Source organism: Rhinolophus sinicus, chromosome 7 (assembly GCF_057876585.1).
Source record: "Rhinolophus sinicus isolate RSI-liver-muscle chromosome 7, RSI-T2T, whole genome shotgun sequence".
In the NCBI taxonomy this organism is placed as follows: domain Eukaryota; kingdom Metazoa; phylum Chordata; class Mammalia; order Chiroptera; family Rhinolophidae; genus Rhinolophus; species Rhinolophus sinicus.
The window spans coordinates 7,398,003-7,421,712 of NC_142507.1; the positions used below are offsets into that span (position 1 = coordinate 7,398,003).

The window sequence follows — 23,710 nt, forward strand, 5'->3', positions numbered from 1 at the left end:
TTAATATAATACACACTCTAGGTCTATCCATGTTGTTGCAAATGCAAGATTTCATTCTTTTTTATGGATATATATATATATATATATATATATATATATATACACATACACATATATATATCACCTCTTCTTTATCCATCCATTGATGGACACTTAGGTTGCTTTCATATCTGGGCTATTATAAATAATGTTGCAGTGAACATTGGGGTGCATATATCTTTTTTAATTAGTGTTTTGGATTTCTTTGGATAAATATCCAAAGTGGAATTGCTGGGTCATATAGTAGATCTATTTTTAGTTTATTGAGGAAACTCCATAGTGTTTTCCTCCATAGTGGCTGCACCAATTTGCAGTCCACCAATTGTGCACCAAAATCAAATGAATACCATCCTTTCACTCGGAGAAATGGTAGATAATTTGTGTTTTAAAACTGTCACATGTACTGCCATTTTAAACACACTGCATGTACTAAATATATATTTTAGTACAGCGCTTTTATATTTTCCAATAGACTCAATCAGTCTGAGACATAGTTCCCTAGTTATAATCACAATTTATTTTTATTTGACTAATATTCCACAACTATATTATTATTTAAATAAATAAATAAATAAAGTAACCCTGATTGTCTCACCATAATACATCATTTTGAGGGGTGATTTCCTGATCTGTATCACAAACATACTTATATTTACATAGGAAAAAAATCAGGTTAGATAGAATTTTTTTTCCTTTTTTATTTACATATCAGAAACCATTTCTAGACAGCTACATTGTCCATAGTCAAAACTTGGCTTCATTTTTGTTATTTGATTTGCTTTGCCATACCTATGTTTTTCTTGATTGCAATTTTCATGAATGATATACATCTTTGTCTTCTCTCTCCTCCTTCTCCTCCTTCTTGTTTTTCTCCTCTTTCTCATCCTTTCACTTTTGATTAGTACTAAATTAAATCTATATAAGTTGTATGGGGAGAATTAAAATACTAACACCTTTGGGTCTTTCAATCTTCAACTTGGTGTATCTTTCAACTCTACTTTTTCTCAGAAATATTTTGTAGGACTCATTATAGAGGTCTTGCATGTTTTTTGTTTAATTTATATTTAAGTTTTGATGCTGTTGTAATGGTATTTTTATTGTATTTCCCAATTGTTACTTGATATTATATAGAAATATGTTTCGTTTATACTTTTTGTACACTGGTATTTTGTTAAATTCACTTATTAGTTCTAGTCATTTCAGTAATTTCTATGTATATAATCAAGGCATCTGTAAATAATGACAGTTGTTTTCTTTCTTTAAAATTTTTATGTCATTTATTTCTTTTCTTACTTTAATACACTGGATTTAACTTTCAGTACAATCGTAAACAGAAGTGGTGAGAGCGGATATTTTTGATTAGTTCCTCATTTTAAGAGGAAAGTGACTGATATTTTACCATGGTTTTCAGATTGAAGTTTACTCTAGTTCTAATTTTCTGAGAATTTTTAATAATAAATTATATCATTTTTTTCTGCATCTATTAAGATTATCAGAGGAATTCCTCCTTTATTTTGTTAATGTGCTGAATTACATTTATTGAATGTTGAAACAACCTTACATTCCTTGGATAAATTCCTCTTCATCATGATATATTAATATATCATGCTACTTAACTTTAAATATTTATGATTTCTTAGAGATGTTAATTGCATTGATTTCTAATGAAATTCTGTTGCAGTCACAAATCATATTCTATATGATTTCAGAAACTTGAAAATTATCAAGACATGTTTATGGTACCATATATTGTTTATCTTTCTAATCATCCTTCTGTTTTTTAAAAGAGTGTCTATTCCACAGTTATTAGCTATAACATGCCTTAATTTGATAAAATTAGATGATGATTTTGTTTAAATCTATATGCTGACTGATTTTTGCCTAAATCTCAAGAGATTTTTGTTTCTATCTCTAGCTCTGCTTGTGAATTTGTCTATTTCCCCTTTTAGTTATCAATTTATTTCTTATAGTTTTTAGAGTGATTATTAATACACACATCATTCTGTGTTCTTGACTGAGTCTCTAATATTATGAAATGGCCCTTACATTAATATGGCCACTAATATTTTGTTAGCAAATGTTTTCTAGTCTTTATTTTTATACATTCATGGTTTTGTTTTTAAAGTATAAACAACATATAGTTGGATCTTGCTTTACATACAGACTGAGTATCTCTGATCTTAAATGTTTGGTTAATTTATATTAACGCTGTTAACAATAGTTTTGTGTGTAAATTTACTAACTTGTGTTTTTTTTCTATATATCCCACATGTTCTCTGCCCTGGTTTTCTCATTTCTACTTTCTTATAGATTAGTTTAATATTTTTAAGTATTGCAATTTATCTTTATTATCATGTTTATAGCTCTTCATGATTTGTGTGTGTGTGTGTGTGTGTGTTTGCCTAGGGATAAGCAAGTACTGGCTGTGTAGGATACCTCTGTTGAATGTCTGTCTTTTAATCAATTGATTTAACAAATATTTGTTTATGTAAGCAACATTCTATGTAACTCTACAAAGAGTACTTTAATGAACAAATTAAGACATGGTGTCTTGTCCCAGATAGCTTAAATTCTAAACAGAGGGGATGGGGGAGAAAAAAGAGACGCACATGAACAAGTAAAATAATAATTGCTGGTTGAGATACCTTTTTGAAGGCGCTCATTATAGTGAGGAGAGAAAAAATAACTCAAAGAACAGAGTCAAGGAAAGTCTCTCTGAAGAGATGACATAAGAACTGAAATGTGAGCTATTAACAGCGTATTAATCTCATGAAGAGTATTCTAAATAGAGAAAACAGCATGGTCAAAAGCTCTAAGTTCCATGAGCCAAAATGATGATGATGATGATGACGACAATGACAGTAGGCCACCATAGTTAGTGAAGAGGGTCTAATGGTAAATGATTAAGTTGGAGAGATAGAATGTATATGTTACATAGGGCTTGGTGGGCATGACAAGGGATATATATTTTACTCAAAGAGTAATGGTAGGCCATTAAAGAGCTTTAAAAGGAGTGGGTGGGTGTGTGGGTCTGCCATGATTGTTTATGTTTAATTATAACACACAAATCCAAATTTTCAACAGAACTCATTTTCTCATTCTACCTTAACTTTGTAGTCCAGTTTTAGAGTTTATCAACGCATCTTTCTGTGCCAAAAAAGCAAAGGAAAAAAAAACAAAAAAAAAACTACCTCTTCCAAAGATATTCTAAACAAGCCAAAATATTTTCATTTGCATGAATAAATGAAATAATTTCATTTATTAAAATGTAAATTTAAGTAAATAGCTTCCTTTTAATACTTACTGCTACTGAAAGTTCATGACTTTTTTAGCTGGTAAAATCGCATAAATGGAAGAATCATTTTGCATTTTTTCCAGTGGTTTCCTAGAAAAGGCTATTCTGTGGGTCTGGTTTTTATCTGAATCCACTTGGGAGTCAGGAGACTGTCATGGCCCCTGAGTGCATTGCTGTAAATACTTGGCCAGATCTCAAAAGCGATGTGTGACTAGCACTTTGACCTTTCTGTAATTATAGAAATTTCTCAACCTATAGGAATTAAGTTAGAGTGATTCTCATTTACAGCACTCTTGCAATTGCACCTGTGTAATGATTTACGGGACAGAGAGCGGCAACAGCACAGACTGTCATTCAGACAGTCTAGATCTTAAGTATCGCCATATAAAACTTGAAACCCTGAGCTGTGTCCTCAGGGTTTTTCTAGCTACCTACCTGTTTCAGGTGCATTATCCATTCTGGGACAAGAATGAACCATTTCCTTGTACGGCTACCATTCCCTTTTCAGCCAGACATTTCTTATATATTAATAGTAATAAAAATACGTATTAAAGCAGATGTTGCATGTCCATTTAAAATTACTATTTATAAATTCAAAAAGCTTTCTGCTAGACATTATACAGATATTTATCTGTCATTTTATAATTCAATAATTATGTTTCTAATCATGTTTATAAAATGTCGGTCAGTAGGTTTTTCAGTAGTATACGCAGCTCTCTATTGTAATGTTTTAAAAAGAATATAAATATAGCAGCGTCATATTAGAGTCCCATATAATAGAAGTAATAAGAATTCTGTTTAAGAATTCCTTATATATATTCAAGTTATGATCAATACCAGATTATGTTCATCAGTCATTAAAGGAGGACATAACCTGATAATTTATTTAAGTGGTTAAAATATATATATATTCATTTAAGCTCTTAAAATTCACTTGACCACATGCAGATGATTTATTATAAATAGCTTGAAAAAGAACCTCATTATTTTTCAAAATGATATTTTTTAAGAGAAATTCCTCCAAAACATATTCTAAGAAATTAAGGGAAGGGAAACGTATATAAATGTTTAACCACTGTGCTACACCTGAAACTAATATAAAATAATATTGAAAGTCTACTACAATTTTATATATAAATATGTATATATATATACATATATATAATCACGATGTAAAGTACAACATAGGGAATATAAACAATGGTATTGTAATAGCTACGTATAATGTCAGAGGGGCAGTAGACATGGGGGGTTATCACTTTGTGAGGGGTGTAAATGTCTAATCATTATGTTGTTTTGTACACCTGAAACTAACATGCACAAAAAAGAAGTTTAACAATAAAAAGAGGCTGAAAATATAAGAGAGACAGCAGAATCAAAGTATGAATTTCTTAAAAATTGGGGCAATCCTTCTCTTCTTAAAAGAAGCAATGAAATCCATGCAAAAAGAGCCAGAGAATGTATTTAAAAGAGTATGAGATCCTTTAGAGCCAGGAAGATATTGAACCTGAGTACAAGTGAATAACTCATTCTAGAGAAGAGGAAATATCTCTTCTTCAAATCAGAGAGTGAGACAGAAATCACTATGAAGACAGAAATGTAATTTTGATGGATGTCCTTGTTTTGCTAAGTAAATGAGGTCATCTTCTTAGAGACCTTGAAAAGGGTATTCTGGGAGAAAATGGACAATTAATAAATGTAATTCATTTTGGAACTAGTGAATAAACTTTTAATATCTTGAAAAAATAGATATATTCATTTAAGCTGTTAAAATTCACTTGACAACATTAACGTGATTTATTATAAATAGCTTGAAAAAGAACCTCATTATTTTCAAAATGATAGTTTAAAGAGAAATTCTTCCAAACTATGTTCTAAGAAATTAAGGGAAGGGAAACATATGTGTTAAAATATACATAAGACAAAGGTCTACTATCTGCATTGTTTGTTCCTTTAATAATAGCTGCTAATTTTTTTTTAATGTTTACTAAGCCTCAGATTCCAATATAAGCATGTTTTATCAACTTTCTCAATTCCCTCTTATAATAGCCTCCCTGATTTTACTCCTATAATTATTATTTTGTTAGGATTTTTGTTTGTTTGTTTTGTTTAAAGATAGGGAAATTGATACTCAGGAAGAACGTGCAAATAATTGTACAGCTATTATAAACATGCTTATAGTAGAATCCCCCTTAATTTCATTTTCATTCTAGAATTACCAAGATATTTTTATTATAAAAACCTTTTCTGTATATTGGTAAAGAAATGATGAGGTGATTCTATGGTACTTCCATAGTGTAACACTTTAATTATGCTGCTGAAATACAGTCAAGTTGTATGTCTTGTGATGCCATTAGAGTTCATTTCAGATTTTTTCTTCTGTAGATAAAGCAGTCCAATTCTAGATGAAGATCATTGTATTTCTACAACAAACACCACTACATGTTTTGATTTGTGCTTCTGATCTTATTTATCTGTCAGATAACTGCTCATTAGATCTGTACAATTATATTTAAATTGAATTATTATACAGTGCAAGGGCACCAATGATTTATAAACAAAAAAATCAATAATAAAACATAATTTTATTTCTGTGTTTTGCTGTCATTATCTTAGGGTGAATGGGCTTTACTCTTCTCTCTATCAGTGTATTAAATCCATGTTATTCTGTAGCTTAAAAAAATAATAAACAGGCAATATTGTAACTGTATCTACTAACCTGACTCTGACCCTAATGTTTAATATATGGAGGAGAATGACTTGTGTGAATTACATTCAGATTAAGTGAACACAAAAGGCCTAATACAAGAAACAAACCTTTATGTTTTGACACTGTTTTTGCCATATAAAAATATAATACATTTTGTGCTGCAAAATATCTTTTGAACAAAGTTTATATTTTAAAATATGAAAAATAAGTTGATGAAATCTATCTTAAAAACATCTATGAGAAAAAAATTATGTTAATAAGAGAGAACAGGATTAAATGATAATGTTTCACTTACTAAAAATAAGTTATTTTTCTTTACTATTATTATTTTTTAAATTATGATGAACTGATTTTCTTGTTAAAGTAGTTACGATTATCTAAAAATTATCTACTGAATAATAAGTAAATATATTATTTTTATGTTCAGCACATTTCTTTCTTGAGCTTTACTACCAGAAAAACAATTCATAGTTGTGACCAGTCTCTTGTCTAATTTAGAAATGACAACTGATCACCTATCAATTGCTAGGAATTCTTTGAATCTATTGAATAAAAAGTAAATATATTATTTTTATCTTCAGCACATTTCTTTCTTGAGCTTTACTACCAGAAAAACAATTCATAGTTGTGACCAGTCTCTTGTCTAATTTAGAAATGACAACTGATCACCTATCAATTGCTAGGAATTCTTTGAATCCTGTACCAATATGGTACCTGCTCTCCCGTGGTTCACTCTCATTGGCAGTAAGCAATAATAAAAGAATTGAAATAAATTCTACAAATAGTAGTATATACAACCAACAGTGAGACACATGGGGAAGTCCTTAATTTTACCTGAGAAGGTTGTAAAAGTGTTCACGGAAGAGTGAGGTGATACATAACTCCAGCAGGAGCACGCTAGGAGACTGAAGAAAAGAAGAAAACGCCCACCAGGAGAAATAGCCTGTGAAAAAGGGGAAGCTAGAAATTTGTCAACTGGTCTCTTACTTTACAAAATCCTTAAGTACAATAACATTTTTCTAACTAAAAATCAGATCTGGCCAGCTTTGCCATTTAATTACTTATTTCCATGCATTTGCAATTCAACCCCATTCACATATTTAATGCCTTTTTCTCCTAATCCATCAGTCTCCAATGCCTTCATTTACCTGAATATGAATTAAACTCTCAGAAATGTTTCACATTTTCAGTGTAAACACTTTTCATTAGATTTTACAAATTTGACTTCTGATGATATTGTAATTCAATACGTAGATCTGATTTTTACAAATTTTATTTTTATTGATATTGTAATCTATGGCGTCAGTTAACTTCATTTTACAGTTGCCTATGACAGTATATAAATATAAGTGATTTTTTTGTGTGTGTTGTTTCAGGCTGGTAGACCTAGGAATCAGACTCTGAGATGACCATGTGAGACATTTACTAGGGGATCCTCTAAGGATCCCCACCCTAAAGAGAAGATGGAGGCAGACCTTGGTAGAGGAAGAAGGTGGATGCAGACTCAGCCCATCCCATCCTGAGCTCTGCAAGTGGGAAGGCTCTTGAGAGCTGTCCTGAGTTGGGGGAAGAGGGCCAGGCCTCTCTATGCTCCTGCATCAACCACTCCTTGGACGCGGGCTGCATCCAGGAAGGGGCATGGCGATGGATGAGGTGGCTTTCGAATAAAGGTCATTCCCAGAGGTATCTACCAGCTGAAGGCTCGTAGCCAGCTGCATTCCAGTAAGTCCTTCAGTCTAGACCGTTAACTACGATATAAGCCTTGTGCCTCTCGGATGCACATCTTCCTGTCAATTTAGGTAGCAGCCTCTTCACGACTCTGGGGAGCCCCTTTTCTGGGAGAAAATTAAAAGAGGAAGAAGGGAAGTGGAACAGACTGGAGGGCCCAGCAACAAAGCTGTTCCTAAGGCTGGAACGGATGATTACCTCATTCTTCTGCGTCTAACCCAGCGCCTCTTCACCTTCCGCTGAACCTCCGCGTGTCGGTGGCGCACACGATGGGTGGTGTATCCAGAACTTCATCCCAAGCTCTGAGCCTTTAATCATCACACTCTTTGCTGTTATTTAAATAATAACTACTAAGTAAACATATCGGTTAATTAAGAAATTGGGAGACTGTGGTAGGAGTTGAGTGTTTGTATACAGGTAAGGTCTAAAACTGAAAAAAAACATTTTTTTTGAAAAAAATGTGATGTAAACATATACTTTCAAACTATGGAGAAAAATAGCAGATAAAACAGCTTCAGAATCTGAGTGTTGTTGCTGGAGAGCAGAAGTAGGGGGAGAGGGGAACGGTGGGATGGAGGAATGAGGGTTTTCACTATCAATGTGAAGCACAGTTACGTTTTTAATTGATATAGATATATTATCCTGGTAAAGGTAAAAATAAAATAAAAATCAGTAGAATACTACAAAAGTAAGATGTACTAGTCCTCATAATTTAAGAAATTTTGCAAAGAGGCTTCAAATATGAACAGATACCAGCAATTAAAACGTCTAGGTTAAAAATTTATGTGCCAAGTGTATCTATACAATGTTGAAGCCAGCTAGGGTCATAGATTTTCATCAATGTGACAAAACCCAAAAGCAAGCAAAACTACATAATTAAAGTACAAATGTGAGGATTCTCCCATCAGTAAGTGTCCAATTCTATGATGATGTGAAGATATGCTAATTAATTTTGCTCTGGCTTCTAAAGACCAATATGAGCAAACTCTATGTAAATTTTACTAAATGACCACACAAAAGATATTATCAATATCTGTAAAATTATAAAATCATTTTGGACAATAACGAAGCACCCCATTTCAGTTTTTCTCCTTCAATTTTTATTTAGAAAGTTCAGTGAAACAACAAGTTATCACAGTTTAGAAATATTTTAATCTCACTATAATTTAACATTTTAAAAAATCTAGTAATTTTTGATTTTCAACAATAAAATTTATAAAAATAATTTTACATTTATAAAATGAATCATTATTTCACAATAAATTATTCATTTTTATTACCTGAAAAAAGTTTTGTGCTATATAAAAGCAATAACTTTCTGTATCAAAATTTTTAAAATATCAGTTCCTCTCATCCAGCATTTTTGGCAGTAAAGTATACAAAAATATTATATTACAAATTCCCTGACCACAGTTATTAAAATAAAATCGTTAGTATAAATTTCTAAACCATAACTGTTTAGTAAATATATGCAGATAAGTTAAAGGGCTGACTAATAATGATTTGTTTTGTGTTTTAAAGTTGTTATTTTTTTACAATCATCTAAGAGGACACAAAAAAGTAAGCAGGAATCTACAAATGACATTTGTATTTATAAAAATCAAAAAACATTCTTATTCATGAAACAGAGACACCAAATTTTCAACAACAAAAAAAAAGTTTAAAAAACTTTCCTTTTCTCTCTCTCAAAGACATATTTTCTGGTTGCACAAAGGTACCAGCTCTTGAAAGAATTTATTGATTCTATTAAATCAATGATAGCTTCTAACTAAGTAATCATTTTCCACTTTAAGAGTTCAATTTCACTTTAAGAGCCAATAAGCTAGTTAACATTTACTGAACCTTTTTATTTGTGTGGTAAGTGGGGATTATGAAATCATGATCTTAGAAATTTTGAACGGTCTTTAAAAAATCAAGTAAATCAGTCTCCTTATGGCTTGCAATATTTTTTTATATTATTGGTAATTAATTACTCAACCAATTGTTCCCTGCTTCAGCTAATAAATGAAGTGTGTGTAAGGGGTGGGGGGGGGGTATGTGTCACTGGTTCATGAAGCAACCCATCATTAATTGTTTTTAAATAAGCTCCAGCTTTAGATGGTATCAAATACTTTAAAGCTCCAATGAATTGTACTCCTCAGTCCAGCATTAGACATTCCTCATACCCCTGGGTTGCTGGATTTTTAAAAATCTGATTAATTAGTGATTCACATTTGTTTTTGTTTTCACCATAATCTAGCTGGTGTACCTTTTTTCTTAATATATTTAAAATATACTTTTTAGGGGTAAGACTCTGCTTAAAAGTACAAAAGTGGTTTCGTATCATGCTGCAACCCTATGACGTTCCCTGCTTACATGTAAACATGTGTGATATAGGTAAATGACAGCTAGTGTTCAATCAGCCCTCAACTGCATATATTTAAAAACCACAGTCAGAAACTCCCATTTTTCATTCTACACCAAAGCTATAATGATCCTCATAAAAGTCAGCCAGACCTGGGCTTAAATGTGGTTCTCCTACTCTTTAAGTTGATAAACTTTGGTTATGTTACTTAAACTATCTAAGGAAAGGTTTCTTTATTTATGAAAGAAAGATACTAACACCCCACTTACATGGTTGTCGTGAAGATTGAATGAAGCAACACGTGGGGGACACATGGCTGATGTGTCTCCCAATATTCGTCCCCTACATGCCCAGCTTCAGTGGGCACAGGCTTTCCGCCCACTCTCCCAGCCTCCCTGGGCAGGTGCCAAGTTCTAGTCAATGAATGATGACTTCTCCGTTGTTTTTGGAGAGAGAAATTAACTTCTCTCTTGGTTGAGCCACTGTTTTAGGGGGTTCAATTTACAGTTTAGCCTGTAGCCTATCTGCTGAAACTAACATCTTTTATCTTAACATACATCGTCAGATTTGAAAGAATATTCAGTCTCCCTTGGAATGGTTGTGTAGATTTTTCTAAACTTAAAACAGGCAGATTTAACTGTGGGCCAAAAGATCCTTCTTAGCCACAGGATACTCATAAGTGATTCTTCTTCACAGTTCTATGCCCTATTCTACAGAAATTTATTTTTCTAATTTGCGAATTTAAAATCTATTAAAAACTTGGTTCATTTTCTATTAATCTGGGATTTCTGATCTACTATTCTCAGTCAAAAGAGAAGAGTTCGTTCTGCATCACATCACGAGAAAGCGGTTATTTACAGATTTAAATTAATACTAAGACAACAAATGAAGGTCGTACAGAAGATTCAACTGCTTTAGGCACAGTGCAAGGGAAGCGGGCAAAACACATACGATATAAACACACCAAAACTCACATGTACAGTGGTTGCCACTGAAGGTTTCCAACAATAGCAACAACACACAAATGAGCATATAAACAAGAAAATAGGTTACCATCTTATAACAGCACCATGAAGAAGCCTTGGCTAAGAGTTTGCCAGAAGCACTATCCTGAGATATGCCACGACCAGTAATTTTTCACATTTATGCAGTGCCGTTCAGAAGTAAACGCGTCCTCACAATGGCTTTTGTTTGGAGAGAGGCTGGTGTGAAATGACAGAGGCTTGGTTTGCAGCTGTTTTGTACTGTTCCTGACCAGAGCCTTGCGGCGGGGAAGGGAGTGGGGTTTCAGGAGTTGCTAAAAAAGAATCAGAGAGTCGTATGTGATGTGACCGTCACCCTGACCCATCCATTAAGTCCCACATGACAGGCGTTGCTTCATTTTGGAGGCTTTTAAACGATCATATGTAAAGTAGTGATTTATATAATGCACTGTCAGTTCACCGACACACTGTTTCAGATGCACCCCCAGCCTATCTCTCCAAATAGATTTAACCTGAACTAGGTCATGCTTAAACATCTTAAGAGTGTCTTGACGGTGTTTCCTATCTTTCCTAATAGTGTATATGAGCATCTGCTTCGCTCACACACCCAGCAGAAAAAAAGGTAATGAAAAGAATTAACAGAATGCCAGTGGTTTTTGAAACCTTAGGAAACAAATGTAATTTTGCAATAAAAATGTGCATAAAAATAAAATGTATTTGGTTTAGATTCCATGAACTCAAACGTATTTGAGGACATGAAAAATGAAGGCAAGGTGTTTTTCAAGTGCTTTAAAATCTATGTTGTCGTTAAACACAGCTGAAAACTATTGACTTTGTCACTGCAAAATTATTCTGTTATAACAGCTTATCTGTCCCTTTCCCATCAATGCAAAGAGCAAGCCTAAGTAATTGAAAAAAAGTTACAGTTTGAATATTTCATTGTCTAGAATACTAGTTCTTCCAATTGCAAACTTTTACCATATTATAAAATCATATAAGAGCTATTCTATAATTATTTTAAAACTGGAAATATTTCAGTACTCACATTTATTACTATTCCATATACTTAACAGAACAAGTAGAAAATGATTGATAATCAGACTGAAGCATTGCAAACTTTATAGATAATTTTCCTCCAAAACAAATTTTTTTTTTTAATTCTAGAAAAAAATTCTGTACAAAGATGAGAAGAGTCCCTTTTTGCCTGGTTTTCTTTACTAGAATAACTTTAGTATTATTAAGTATGGATTAGCAATTGCTTCGAAACAACAGCTTTAGATAGTTGAATTGGCAAAAGAATAAACATATTGCTTTAAAAATTATTTCTGGGGTTTTAGGATGGATCTGAAATTGCAGAGGCCAGCTCTAAAAGACCAAGAAAGTTACGCATGAACTACATTTTTATGTGCGTATGTGTCTAATGTTTTGTTTCGGATAAAATGTAAACATTCTACATGAGCACGAGCAAAGCAAATGATTTTTGCTTTACAAATGACTCTTATAAATATTATGTTACAAGAGGAAAATAACAATGAAAAGTGTGATGATGTGACTCTCAAGATTAGGGTCCACACACATGCTTTTTAAACTACTAGAAAACTAGCATTTAAAAAGTAAAGGATTCAACTGCCAGGAGAATTGTGAAACTTTCTTGCCAGTTGGCGCCTACAATGCTTAATGTGTTGTTTAATGTGTTTTATTGTCTGAGTTTATGAACAACTGATCTCTAAGAGACGCAGCTCCATGGCTTTTAGTATCAGCTTTTAGTGTTGTATTGGGCTTGCATCTCTCTGCCCTTGACCACCTATTAAATGAAAATGGTAACATCTGCTTTGCAGGGATGGTCCCCATACAATGTCTTTCAAGTACGCTGGGACCCACAGGTTAAATGTGCCACACTGTTTCCACAATTTGAACTTTTTTTCCAATAAATTCATTTCTGCCTCTGTCATATACTCAAATAATTTTGTGTTTTGGACAAAATGTACACATAGGTCTACCAATGCTTGGAACTAAAGTATAGATGTGAGAAAATATATTTTTGTGGTCTCTGCTTTCCCCACCAAGAGGTAGTAGTCAGGTGGTACTCAGGAAATTGTTACATTATATTGAACATTTGGGTAAAACAACATTGTAACTAGTTATTAAGGGCTATTGTAAATTCAGTAGGTAATGCCAGTATGTATACTAATTATATCCTCATGACTGAAGGCATCTCAGTGAGGTTGCTGGCTTAGTGCTCAGAGGCCACAGAACAAAGGTAAATTTGGGATTAATTAATATCAATTCAGAGGCAATTAATTCTAGGTGTTTGGTCAAATAGAGATTTTTATCTCCAGGAGAGAGCATATAGAAATAGAATTTGTGTGAACTCTGTAATCATTTCAGATTAACTTAACTGCTAACAACCCCTAGTTTTCCCAAGCAGCCATCGCTGGCCACAATTCTGATATCCATGGGTTTCATTTATCAGTTAATAATAGCATCAGTCCTGCAAAAACACGTTCTGAGTTTCAGTTAGCGTGGTAACTCCCAATTAGCTGTGAGCTCTGCATAAACACAGACTGTACTGTTAACTCTTCAGCCTACAAATAATTACCTAAATGACGGATGTCTTGTGATCAGTGATCAATCACATCTCATCTTTCAGTCTGTCCATGATTGGTCCTGAACATATTTTATTCAACTCACGCCCTGACAACGAAGTGTGTAGTTGTGTTATCGCCTGCCTCCTAGTGATAAATCCATGTGACACTTTTCAAAAATGGACAATTGAAAGGGAATTGGCTTTACAAAAAAGAGATTAAAGTGCGGCAAAGAAACAAAAAAATGATAATGCTGGAAGTGTAATTCCAATCAACCAAAGTGGAGTTATAGAAGGAAGAGCTGACCATGGGAATGGGGACACTGCTGTTGCTTGAGTTTCTAAATATGCAGCCAGGAGCTTGAGGAAGGAACCCTTTTCAGCATACGTGAGAAAACGGGCTGTTTTGTAAAGGACGGAGATGCCACAGAGGACATGAAACTGGCAGAGAACTTTACATGAAATGGGTTCTCAGAGATATTTCAGGGCACTAAAAGTGCAGAGGATAAAATGCTGGTAGCTGATCCAAACTTCCAAAAAAGTAAGTCATCAAGGCAAAGAAAAGATACTCATTACCTCTTACAGGCACAGGAAGAGGAGGTGGAAGTGCTATTCAAACTACTTTTCTTCATATTTTTACAAAGAAATAAAACTTCACTTCTCAGCGTTTCTAGTGGTTTTAAATTACAGTGTGCAAAATAAATATTAGGATTACAATATTTTTCAATGTATAGTTAAGAGAGTTCTTCATGTTTTGGCAAACATTTTCATTTTTTAGTGAGGTATAACTGACATATAACACTATATGATAAACATTTCTAAAGGTCACATGCAACCATAATTTCCCCATTGATTATTAAGATTTCTTTGCATGGTTTCAGCATGTATAGCCATGTCTAGGGTCCTCCATTACCAGGCAAAGCTAGAACTGCCTTGTATTTTATTTTGTGCTCCAGACCTATGAAGTAGAAAGGTTTAGGTGTTCACATCTCTATTTTAGGGAGCAAATTCGTGTCTTACTGAATATCACAGTCTCCCACAGTTGATTCCTGGAGAGAAAAACGTATCCAAATTTTGCAGTTTCTAAGTACTAGTAGATTATGTCCCCCGAATCCCCATTTTTCTCAGGTAATGAAGTTTTAGACATATTACGGTTAAAAAGTAGCCCAGATACTTACAGATCTGGTCTGTATGAACCAGGGTCGACATGGGACCTAGAAGTATAGTTTGTCCAGTTAATGGATCTTGAGACAAATGTGGATGCATTGGATGATGGAGATGGCTAACGTCATTGGAAGCACCTACAGAAGATAAAAAGATGCTTGCATTAGTGACATGTAATCAGGAACGGCAATTTTACCTTGGAACAAATGTTTTGATTGACAGCTTGCATATTGCTATTTTTGCAAAGTGCTTTTTGGGAATTCAAAAATAAATTAATAGAACTGCTGCCATATTAAGGACAATGTCAGCTTTCACTGCACATTGGCTAGATAAATGTTGCCTCATATTATGTTGTATATTAATAATGGACCTTGTGTGTTGTTTCCTGGAATCATTAGGTTTGCTGCCTGTTGTTAAGGCAATTCCAAGAATCACTTACCTCAAGTTTATAGTATTTGGGATCACCCTAACGGCATAAACAACTTTTATTTCAGGAAGATATCATTAGGAACACATTAAGCACCAGAAAACTAAAAAGAAAATAAAGTGATTTCATAAGGAAATTTAATCTAGATCAGAACACAGAATAAATGCTTTCTTAACTTATCCCCGACATTTATTGCAGTAATGAAATCTCATTTTCCCCTTCTCATTGTGTTGTGTCCATTAATTATTTCAGGAGCAAAGGGTTCACTTTTAAGATATTTTATATATTTTTTTAGGTTATGTTGCAATTCTGATATCCTTGAGCTTTTAAAGGAGTAAAGGCAGAGGAAAATATACTTCAAGGAGTACTAAAAATAGGAAATAGATTTCTGTTTACCATATTTGAAGAGCCTGAAAATTGAGGTTAGACGGACCAGGTGGAGCTGGTGGAGATGGTGGAGGCTAGAAAGGGTGGGGATTGGAATATGTTCATGGTATTTTGTCCCCATCCAATGGGCTTTGCAGACTTTCTACATGTAAACACTTGAGTTCCCTGTAAGGGTCAAACTTATTCTAAAGCATGCCGTGTGGCTCTCATGAATTTAACAGAGATTCCCAAACAGACTCACCACCCAGTAACATCTCCTGAAGCAAGTTGTCGATTTTCACCATCCCGAAAAGTTTAACGAATTGTATCTGCTCGATCATTTGCCAGGTGATGCTTTGCAGCGTGGGCAGGAGCAGCAGCAGCTCCCCAAACCGCCCGCGGGAGTCGTACTGCCGGTCGTTGATGTAGTCCTCCAGACTGAGCTGCACTTGGAACCGCATGTTCTTAATCTTGACCGGGTCACTGAGCCCTTTGGCATCTAATACAGGAGTGAAAAGGGCAGTCTCAACAGTGATGCTTGCGAGAGTGTGACAGTAAGTGTGCTCGTGTTACACAACAACCGTTCGATGTTCATTCAAACTATTGTTCCCCGGGACTGCGGAAACAAACCTGGATCAAAAAACACGATGGCCTTCAAGCAGGCATATTCATTGTCATCGATCTGGATTTCTTGGAATGGGCGCACCAGCTCATCTAGTACCCGGTTGGCCACACGGCTGATTTCAACCTCACAGCTGTTGCGGTGAATAATGTAGTTGTTTCCTAGGGAGAAAGAAAATAATAATAAGTACACACACACCCCCCTCCCAAGAAAGTGTCGGACAGTATGTAAGATTTTACAAAGCAATGCTTTGCATGGCGTTCCCTTGCAGAAATAATAATAGCACTTCCGCTCGTGGTGGTGGTAAGTTAGAAAAACTTAAGAACCCTTAAAGGATCAACATTGATAGCGTGATCGCATGCATTTTAACAGCCTCCGTCACCGGTGATAACACTGAAGTACAGGCTAATAACAAGCTAATAATTGACAAGGGAGAAACAAAGTGTAATGATTAGCTTTCTGCTGCCAGTTATCTGTTCGTGTCTTATTAATGAGCACAATATAGAAACCTAAGGAATCTTTCTGTTTTACAGTGGATTAAAAACAGCCCTCTTTCAGTGTCCAGGTATATGTAGGCTTACAACTACTGAGATCATTTCAATAAGCCGAAGGAGACGAGGCTGACTTTTTCAAAATGAGCATGTGTATTCTCACGAGTTGCCTCATTAAATAGTAAATTCTCTCTTCCTGGGTTCAAGTACAGACGGGATAATCACTTTACAGGGAAGGATTTAAGGGATTTCAGAAATTGGATAGAGAGTGGACCACCTCATCCCGAAAGACCATTCTAAATTAGAAAGTCTTTGGATAGTATATGATCAGTATTTATTAGAGCTGCTAAAATATTAGAAAATTAGACACTTATACTCCTAAAATAACATCTACATTGTTATTTTATGGTTTCATAAAAAGCAGAATATTCTGGGAGCGGCCGATGGCTCAGTTGGTTAGAGCGCGAGCTCTCAGCAACAAGGTTGCCGGTTCAATTGAAAACGGCGACTGGACTTGGAGCTGAGCTGCGCCCTCCACAACTAGATTGAAGGACAACGACTTGGAGCTGATGGGCTCTGGAGAAACACATTGTTCCCCAATTTAAAAAAAAAAGCAGAATATTCTGAATTCACTGCAGGCAAAGACACTGTTCAGTGTAACAATCTGTGCAAAAGTATTCAAAAAATGTATCATTGCTCGTCTTAGTTTACCTAATTTTTCACGATAAAACAATCTAGAACTAATAGTAAAACTATTTCGTTTTCTAGGTGTCTTGTATTCAGATCTGTAATGAGGATGGGTTTCTCTAAAGGCAAGAGAATGTTTAATAGCATCTGAGAGAATAGTCTGTGGAGTCACATTACGTGGTTTAGAATTCTGGCTCTGGCCTTTGTGGCCTAACTAACTTTGTGACCTTAGGTAAACTTTCTTTGCCTCCATTTCTTCATCTGAAAAATGGGCTGAAAATAATAGTGCCTATCCCTTAGGGTTATTGCGAGGATTGATTATACGAGAGAGTGTTGATATATGTGTAAAGCACTTTGAGCAATGCAGGTTACATAGTATGTCCTCAATAAACATCAGCTCTCGCTATATTGTGCTCAATTTATTTATATTTTAGGATGAAATATATACCACATAAAGAGAATAAACAATTTAGTTATGATTTTGCACAAGCCAGGGAGAGGTGGAGCTAATAAGCATTGGGGAATCTTAACTCTTTCAACAGGAAACCTAATTTTGTAAGTTAAGTAGGGTGGGGGATTCGAGGCTGACTTAGTGAAGACAAAAGCTTTTCCTTTGTCTCTCCCCACACCTTCCATTCCACCTGCCATCCTACTTTCATCTCTTCTAGCACTGTTATTTCACAATTAGAATTTTCTAGACATTGTCACCATTTATTTTTTTTTTAATCTTGGGATTTCGTAGCGTATCATGGGTAATGAGACCATGGGAGATATAGGTGTTCCTTAAAAAAGTATAAAATAACATATTGTAATTATTAAGTAGGCACAGAGTGAGTATGAAACAACACTGGGACCTCATAGGACAGTCACAGGAATCATTAATTCTCTGTCCTATGATTTAAATATACCTCACGGTTATGTATATTGAGCAACATCTTGCTTTTATTTTTAAATCTTAATTCACCCTTAATATCCAATACACTCTGCACTCCGTTGCAATCAAAGAAAAGCAAAAAAAAAAAAAGAAAAAAAATGGGGCCTGAGTGAGGACATGATCAGTTAAATCCACTCTGTGAAGCGAGAGCACCATTTCACAGTGTCTGTGAATGGTTGGTACTTTGGCATGCTGTGTAAGAAGGAAGCATGCATAATTTCTTCATAAATTAAGACAAAACTTACCCAAAAGCAAGATATCTTTATACAGCATGGATCTCTTTGTGGCTCCTAGCAGCAAATGTTCCCCGGCATGAGCTCTCAACAGTGCCACCTTAATGAAAAAGTCCAGGTTCAACAATTAATTATAAAATTGGGTGATGAGAAGATGATATGAGTCTGATGAACTTAGTGTTCTTTAAGCCTGGGACATTTTTTTTTATGTTTAACAAACTATAATATTCATAGGTAGTTGCCATCAATAAGCTTTCTATTTTACAATGTCAAAGGAGTTTGATTTTTTCAAAATTTCTAAAACTAACAAGTCAATACAACATCAGCAAAAACAAACAAAACAAACAACAGAAAAATTAAATGCTTTGGAATGAAATGAAATGAAACAAACCAGAGTTCAATCCTGGCTTGACCACTTACTACCTGTTTAACTTTGGGTAAACCGTTCATGTTTAGGACTCATTTGTTTTCAAGTGGAGATGGTGGGAAACGTTTCAAAGAGTAGACCAAAGGATTCAATGAGAAAATATATGTAAAACACAATGTCTTCCACAATATAAACTGAATAAACAAAAGCAAAGTGAGGACTTGTGACATAGTGAAACGAGGATGGGGGGATCTGGAGTCTAATACATTCTGGATCGATCCTCTGACTCTTTGCCCAAGTTCTCAACTGAGCTCTGTGTGTACACTCAGGTGCCTGCTGGACACCACCACTAGAAATAATAGGAAGCATTTCAAATTTAGCACATCAAAGGAAAGCTCCTCCACGTCTTCAGCATCTTAGTAAACGGCACCACCATGCAAAATGCTTGTTCATTTCACAAAGGAGACTCCATTTTGATTCTTCTCTAATCACCCAGCCTTTGTCCTTCATCCCCTGGGGTCCACAATATACTCTGACAAGTATTCCTGCTCCCTTCCTGGTTCCTCGATCTTAAATCTTTCTTGATAGAGCTTCCAAGATAATATTTATAAAATAATCACTTACTACCACTTCTCTGCTGAAAACTCTTCACTGGCTTCTTACTGACCTGAGAATAAAATCCAAACTCCTTAACCAAGGATAGCTCAGTGTTTTGCCCCCAGCTGTGCCTCTGGCTTCACCTTGCAAAATCCTTTGCTGACTCTTCTGCAGGTACATGTTTCTGCTTGCCTCAGGGCCTTTGAATATGCTGGTTGTGAACTCAGAATGCTTTCTCCTCACATCTTGGTATGCTTAGTCCCTTTCATTCAGGTCTCAGGAAAAAAATCTTCTCTGACCCCCAATTTAAAGTATCTGTTACTACCCCAACCCCTGTCATTCTCCAACAACTCATCCCATTTTATTTTATAGAACTTATCCCCACCTAACAGCAACTTACTCATAATCTGTATATTTTTTATGGTCTGTCTCTCCCAAATAGAATGCAAACTTTATGAGAATAGTGGTGTAATCTATATTTTTACTGCTGAATACTTACAGTTCCTAAAACTGAACAGTAGTTCTAATAAATGTTTGTTTGATGGATTTACTGAGTGAATTTAACTGCTCTAGAGTTTAGTTTTAAAAAATTATTAAGTGGAGATTATAAAACCTATGCCTCAGAGTTCCTGAGAGCATTAAATAAAATAATCTAATATATAGTACAACTGAAAGCTAATTTCCCAGTGCCTTATCCATAATAGACAGTTGTCAATCCACGGCTGTTAATGCTATATTGTTAATATTAAAATCTGAGTTAGTAAATAAAAAACTATTTTTGACAGGTCACTGGATTTCAGGTTTCAAATTTTTAAATTATTGTCTTCATTCATAAGTCAGCAGTTTTTAAAGAGGAGTGACAATAAAAATATAAAACTGATAAATAACATAACCTTACTTATATGGCTTGGGGTGAGACAAGTATGTTTTAGCAATTTAGCATTATTCACTCTGAAATAACCTTCTGAGCCAAGTTATCTTTATGATATGTCAATAACCATGACTCATACCAGGAAGGCAGTTACCGAACATTTTAAGAATGATTTGAGATTTTACAGATTTTTTTTTTTTTTCACCAAGTGAAATACTCTCCTAGAAATGTAACTAACTTCTTATGATCACTTTTTTTTTTCTGGTTGTGTAAATAGTTTGTCCTTCTTTGATGTTTAAACAATCTTGCACCTTTCTCTTTGACAGTTTGTTTGTGTCTATCCATGATAATACTGGTCAAAGGAGGTAACAATAGACACTGGGTATAATACATAGATAGCATGGTTTATTCAATGTGGGGGGAATTGGAAAACTTCAAAATATTTGCATCTACAAAATATTGTATACTACTTAGACGGAAGAGTTTGAAATAAATCTAAAACTAATGATCTAACCTTCATAGACTAATTAGAAATTAAACTTCTTAACTATTAATTAAAATGTCTTACTGTATATATGACAAAGTATGAAAATATATTTGTTAGGAAAAGATCATTATTCATGAATTCTCTTTTTCTGTCCATAGATCTCAAAGCATGATTCTACAGTCTTTTATTACCAAACCTATAATTTTCATACAGTAATGCTAGAATAAAATTGACAACAGGAGGTGCAAAATTTTATACACTAATTGCACAAAGTGCCCAAAAGACAGACGCAACCTGTGTGGTTTCTGTTGAGAAGTGGCCCGGCATTTGTGAGGAATTTTACACAGCACCTTCAGTTAATACCCAGACAAAATAGTGTACCATTTGCCTCCCAGACATTTGCCCTGCCAATCCTTTATTTCACAGTGGCAGTTACTTATCTGTCTTTCACCCTCAGTTACTCTTTTCAAACTCCAAGAGGGAAGAACAGCGCCTTGCTCAACTTCACCCAATCAATAAATTTTCAAGACCCCTAAAATAGAAGTTAAACGCCTGTGCCTCTTGATAGAACAAGAAGGCGAATGGGCAAGAAAACCAATCTTTTTCTCACATAAGATCATTTAACCTTTGCCAAATGTAATGAATCTATTGTAAACATAATTAAAAGAACACAAAAACTTGGCAAAGTTGAAAAAATGTTTTCGAAAGCATTCATCACTTCTTTAAGTTATACCTGATCGTCCAGTGGTAACTCACAGAAGGCAGGGATATATTTCGCCCATTCCACCAAGACTAAGAGTTGCTGTTTCATAGATTCACAGACATCACCGATACTCGCAATTTTCTTAACATTTATGTCAGTGCTTGCACCAGGGCTGGAGGCAGAGATCTGGCGTGAAAAACATTCTATTAACTTATCATTCAACAGAAGACATAACAATATTCTTTTTTTCTATGAAACACCACTGAAGCGGTACTATCATCGTCACAATATCTTGAAATACACTAAATATTTTTAGATTGAGAAATAAAATACTCATCAGTTCTAATTAAATTGAAAACATTCACTGCATAGCACATGCTCTGGGAGCAGTTTCTTATTTTACTGGCTAAATCTGTAAAATAAGTTACCCAACTTTTGGGGTGTTTCATAATTCAAAATGACTCTACCAAGAGACAATGGAGTATTTACATGAAATATGCTCTGTGATTTTATTTTTAATTAAAAAATGACGTTTTCATTATGCAAACCCATCTTTAATTTGCTGACAATGTTTCCAGTGGATGAAGTTTACCAAACTAGGGAGAAAAGATTTAGACAAGAAGCCGGAATGGTTTCTGTTATGCAGCAAATGGAAGCCCCTCAAAATAAAATGAACATGCTAACCTTTGACTCAGCCACATAGAAAAGCCTAACATCTAATGATGCTTTTAAAAATGATATACAATTCTGAACTATATAAAAAGAGAAATGGTGTTAAAATGTCTTTCTGCCGAAGAAATCACTTTCTAAACGTTCTTACAAACTTTTTTTCTGAAATTTTTGAACATGCGTGTGTACGTGTCTTTCTTGTGTAGTGAACATGTACTTCCTCACAGCTCCCCTTTAAGCCATGCTCTAAATGCTTTATAGGACCATCAAGTAATCTGCAGGTAACAATGATGATAACGGTGATGTTAACCTCATCATATGACCCTTGTGTTATCAAAAGCGAAAGTTGTACTCACTCATTATAGGATCGGATTAATAGTTAGCTATTTCATAATTTGCCTTATAATAGAAACATATCATTAACATTTCTAATAGGAGCAATGCTAAAATAAACTGTCTTTAAAGAGTTTCTTTATTTTATTCCTGATTTATTTTTTTTTTATGCATCAACATGATCTACATTTTTAAACTCTAGAACTCATATTCTCATTCTAGAAACTTAAAGTATTTTCCCTGTTGTTTTTTTTTTTCTTTTTGTTTTTTCCAATTCTGCCTCTTCCCTTAAAGACCAGCTTCCAAAGCAGGTGCCAAGGTGAATTCTTGAGTCCAGACGTCATTTTCAGGGAAGCTCTGATGATAGGTTTCAACGAAACTCCCCAGAAGTTGTGGTAACTGATTTTACAGATTCAGTCAAGAAAACAAGATACTGCCCCCAGAGAGCGGTGCTATGCTTTAAGCCTATTTTAAACCAACCTTGTAAACAAATGGCTTCTTTTTATAATCTTCGATTGAAATGCATTTCATTTTTCCATTTAATAAATAGGAATGTGTCCAAGAAAAGTCAAAATTAAGTCTACAGTCCTACTAATATTTTTCAAAGTGAAGCTCAAATTACACGTACACACATTCGAGAGTTTTACTTTGAAAATATTAGATTATGTTAGCATTCCACCTAAATAGACACTTGATTCTCTTAGGCAGGCAGGAGGCTGGGGGTGGCAGGTACCTGGCGAGACCGATGCTCTGCCTGAGCCAGTGTGTTAATGGAAGGTATGTTGCTGCCGTCAAATGTGCTTCTTCTGGTGCTTATTCTATCGCGCTCATTTTGCACAGCTAGGGGATAAAAAGGCACAGTTTTAATTGGTCGGTTCCCTTCTGTAGATATCAAGATACACATTTTGGATCAAAAAAAAAAATGAGTATAAAAAGTGAGAAGGGATATGTCTCAAAAACCCAGGATAGGGAGGAGGAGTATGACTGAAGACATTTATCATTCTCTAGCACTTTTAAAAGTAGAAAGAGCCAGGCTTGTCGCTTGAGCTCATAAAATCTTGCCGTTTGGGACTTGG

At 34.6% G+C, this 23,710-nt stretch overlaps 1 protein-coding gene across 3 annotated transcripts in view; it reads right to left on the reverse strand.

Moving 5' to 3' along the window:
• Window positions 1-8,849: 8,849 nt before the first annotated feature.
• The window catches only part of HNF4G (hepatocyte nuclear factor 4 gamma), a 95,433-nt gene continuing 80,572 nt past the window's right edge, over window positions 8,850-23,710 (reverse strand). For all 3 annotated transcript variants that reach the window (XM_074318745.2, XM_074318747.2, XM_088799365.1), the window contains 7 exons: window positions 23,368-23,474; window positions 21,663-21,818; window positions 18,620-18,707; window positions 16,271-16,423; window positions 15,903-16,139; window positions 14,862-14,984; window positions 8,850-11,413 (listed from right to left, as the gene is read on the reverse strand). In XM_074318745.2, the coding sequence (XP_074174846.2) occupies window positions 11,292-11,413; window positions 14,862-14,984; window positions 15,903-16,139; window positions 16,271-16,423; window positions 18,620-18,707; window positions 21,663-21,818; window positions 23,368-23,474 (986 nt within the window). In that variant the 3' untranslated portion in view covers window positions 8,850-11,291. The remainder of the gene's footprint in view (window positions 11,414-14,861; window positions 14,985-15,902; window positions 16,140-16,270; window positions 16,424-18,619; window positions 18,708-21,662; window positions 21,819-23,367; window positions 23,475-23,710) is intronic.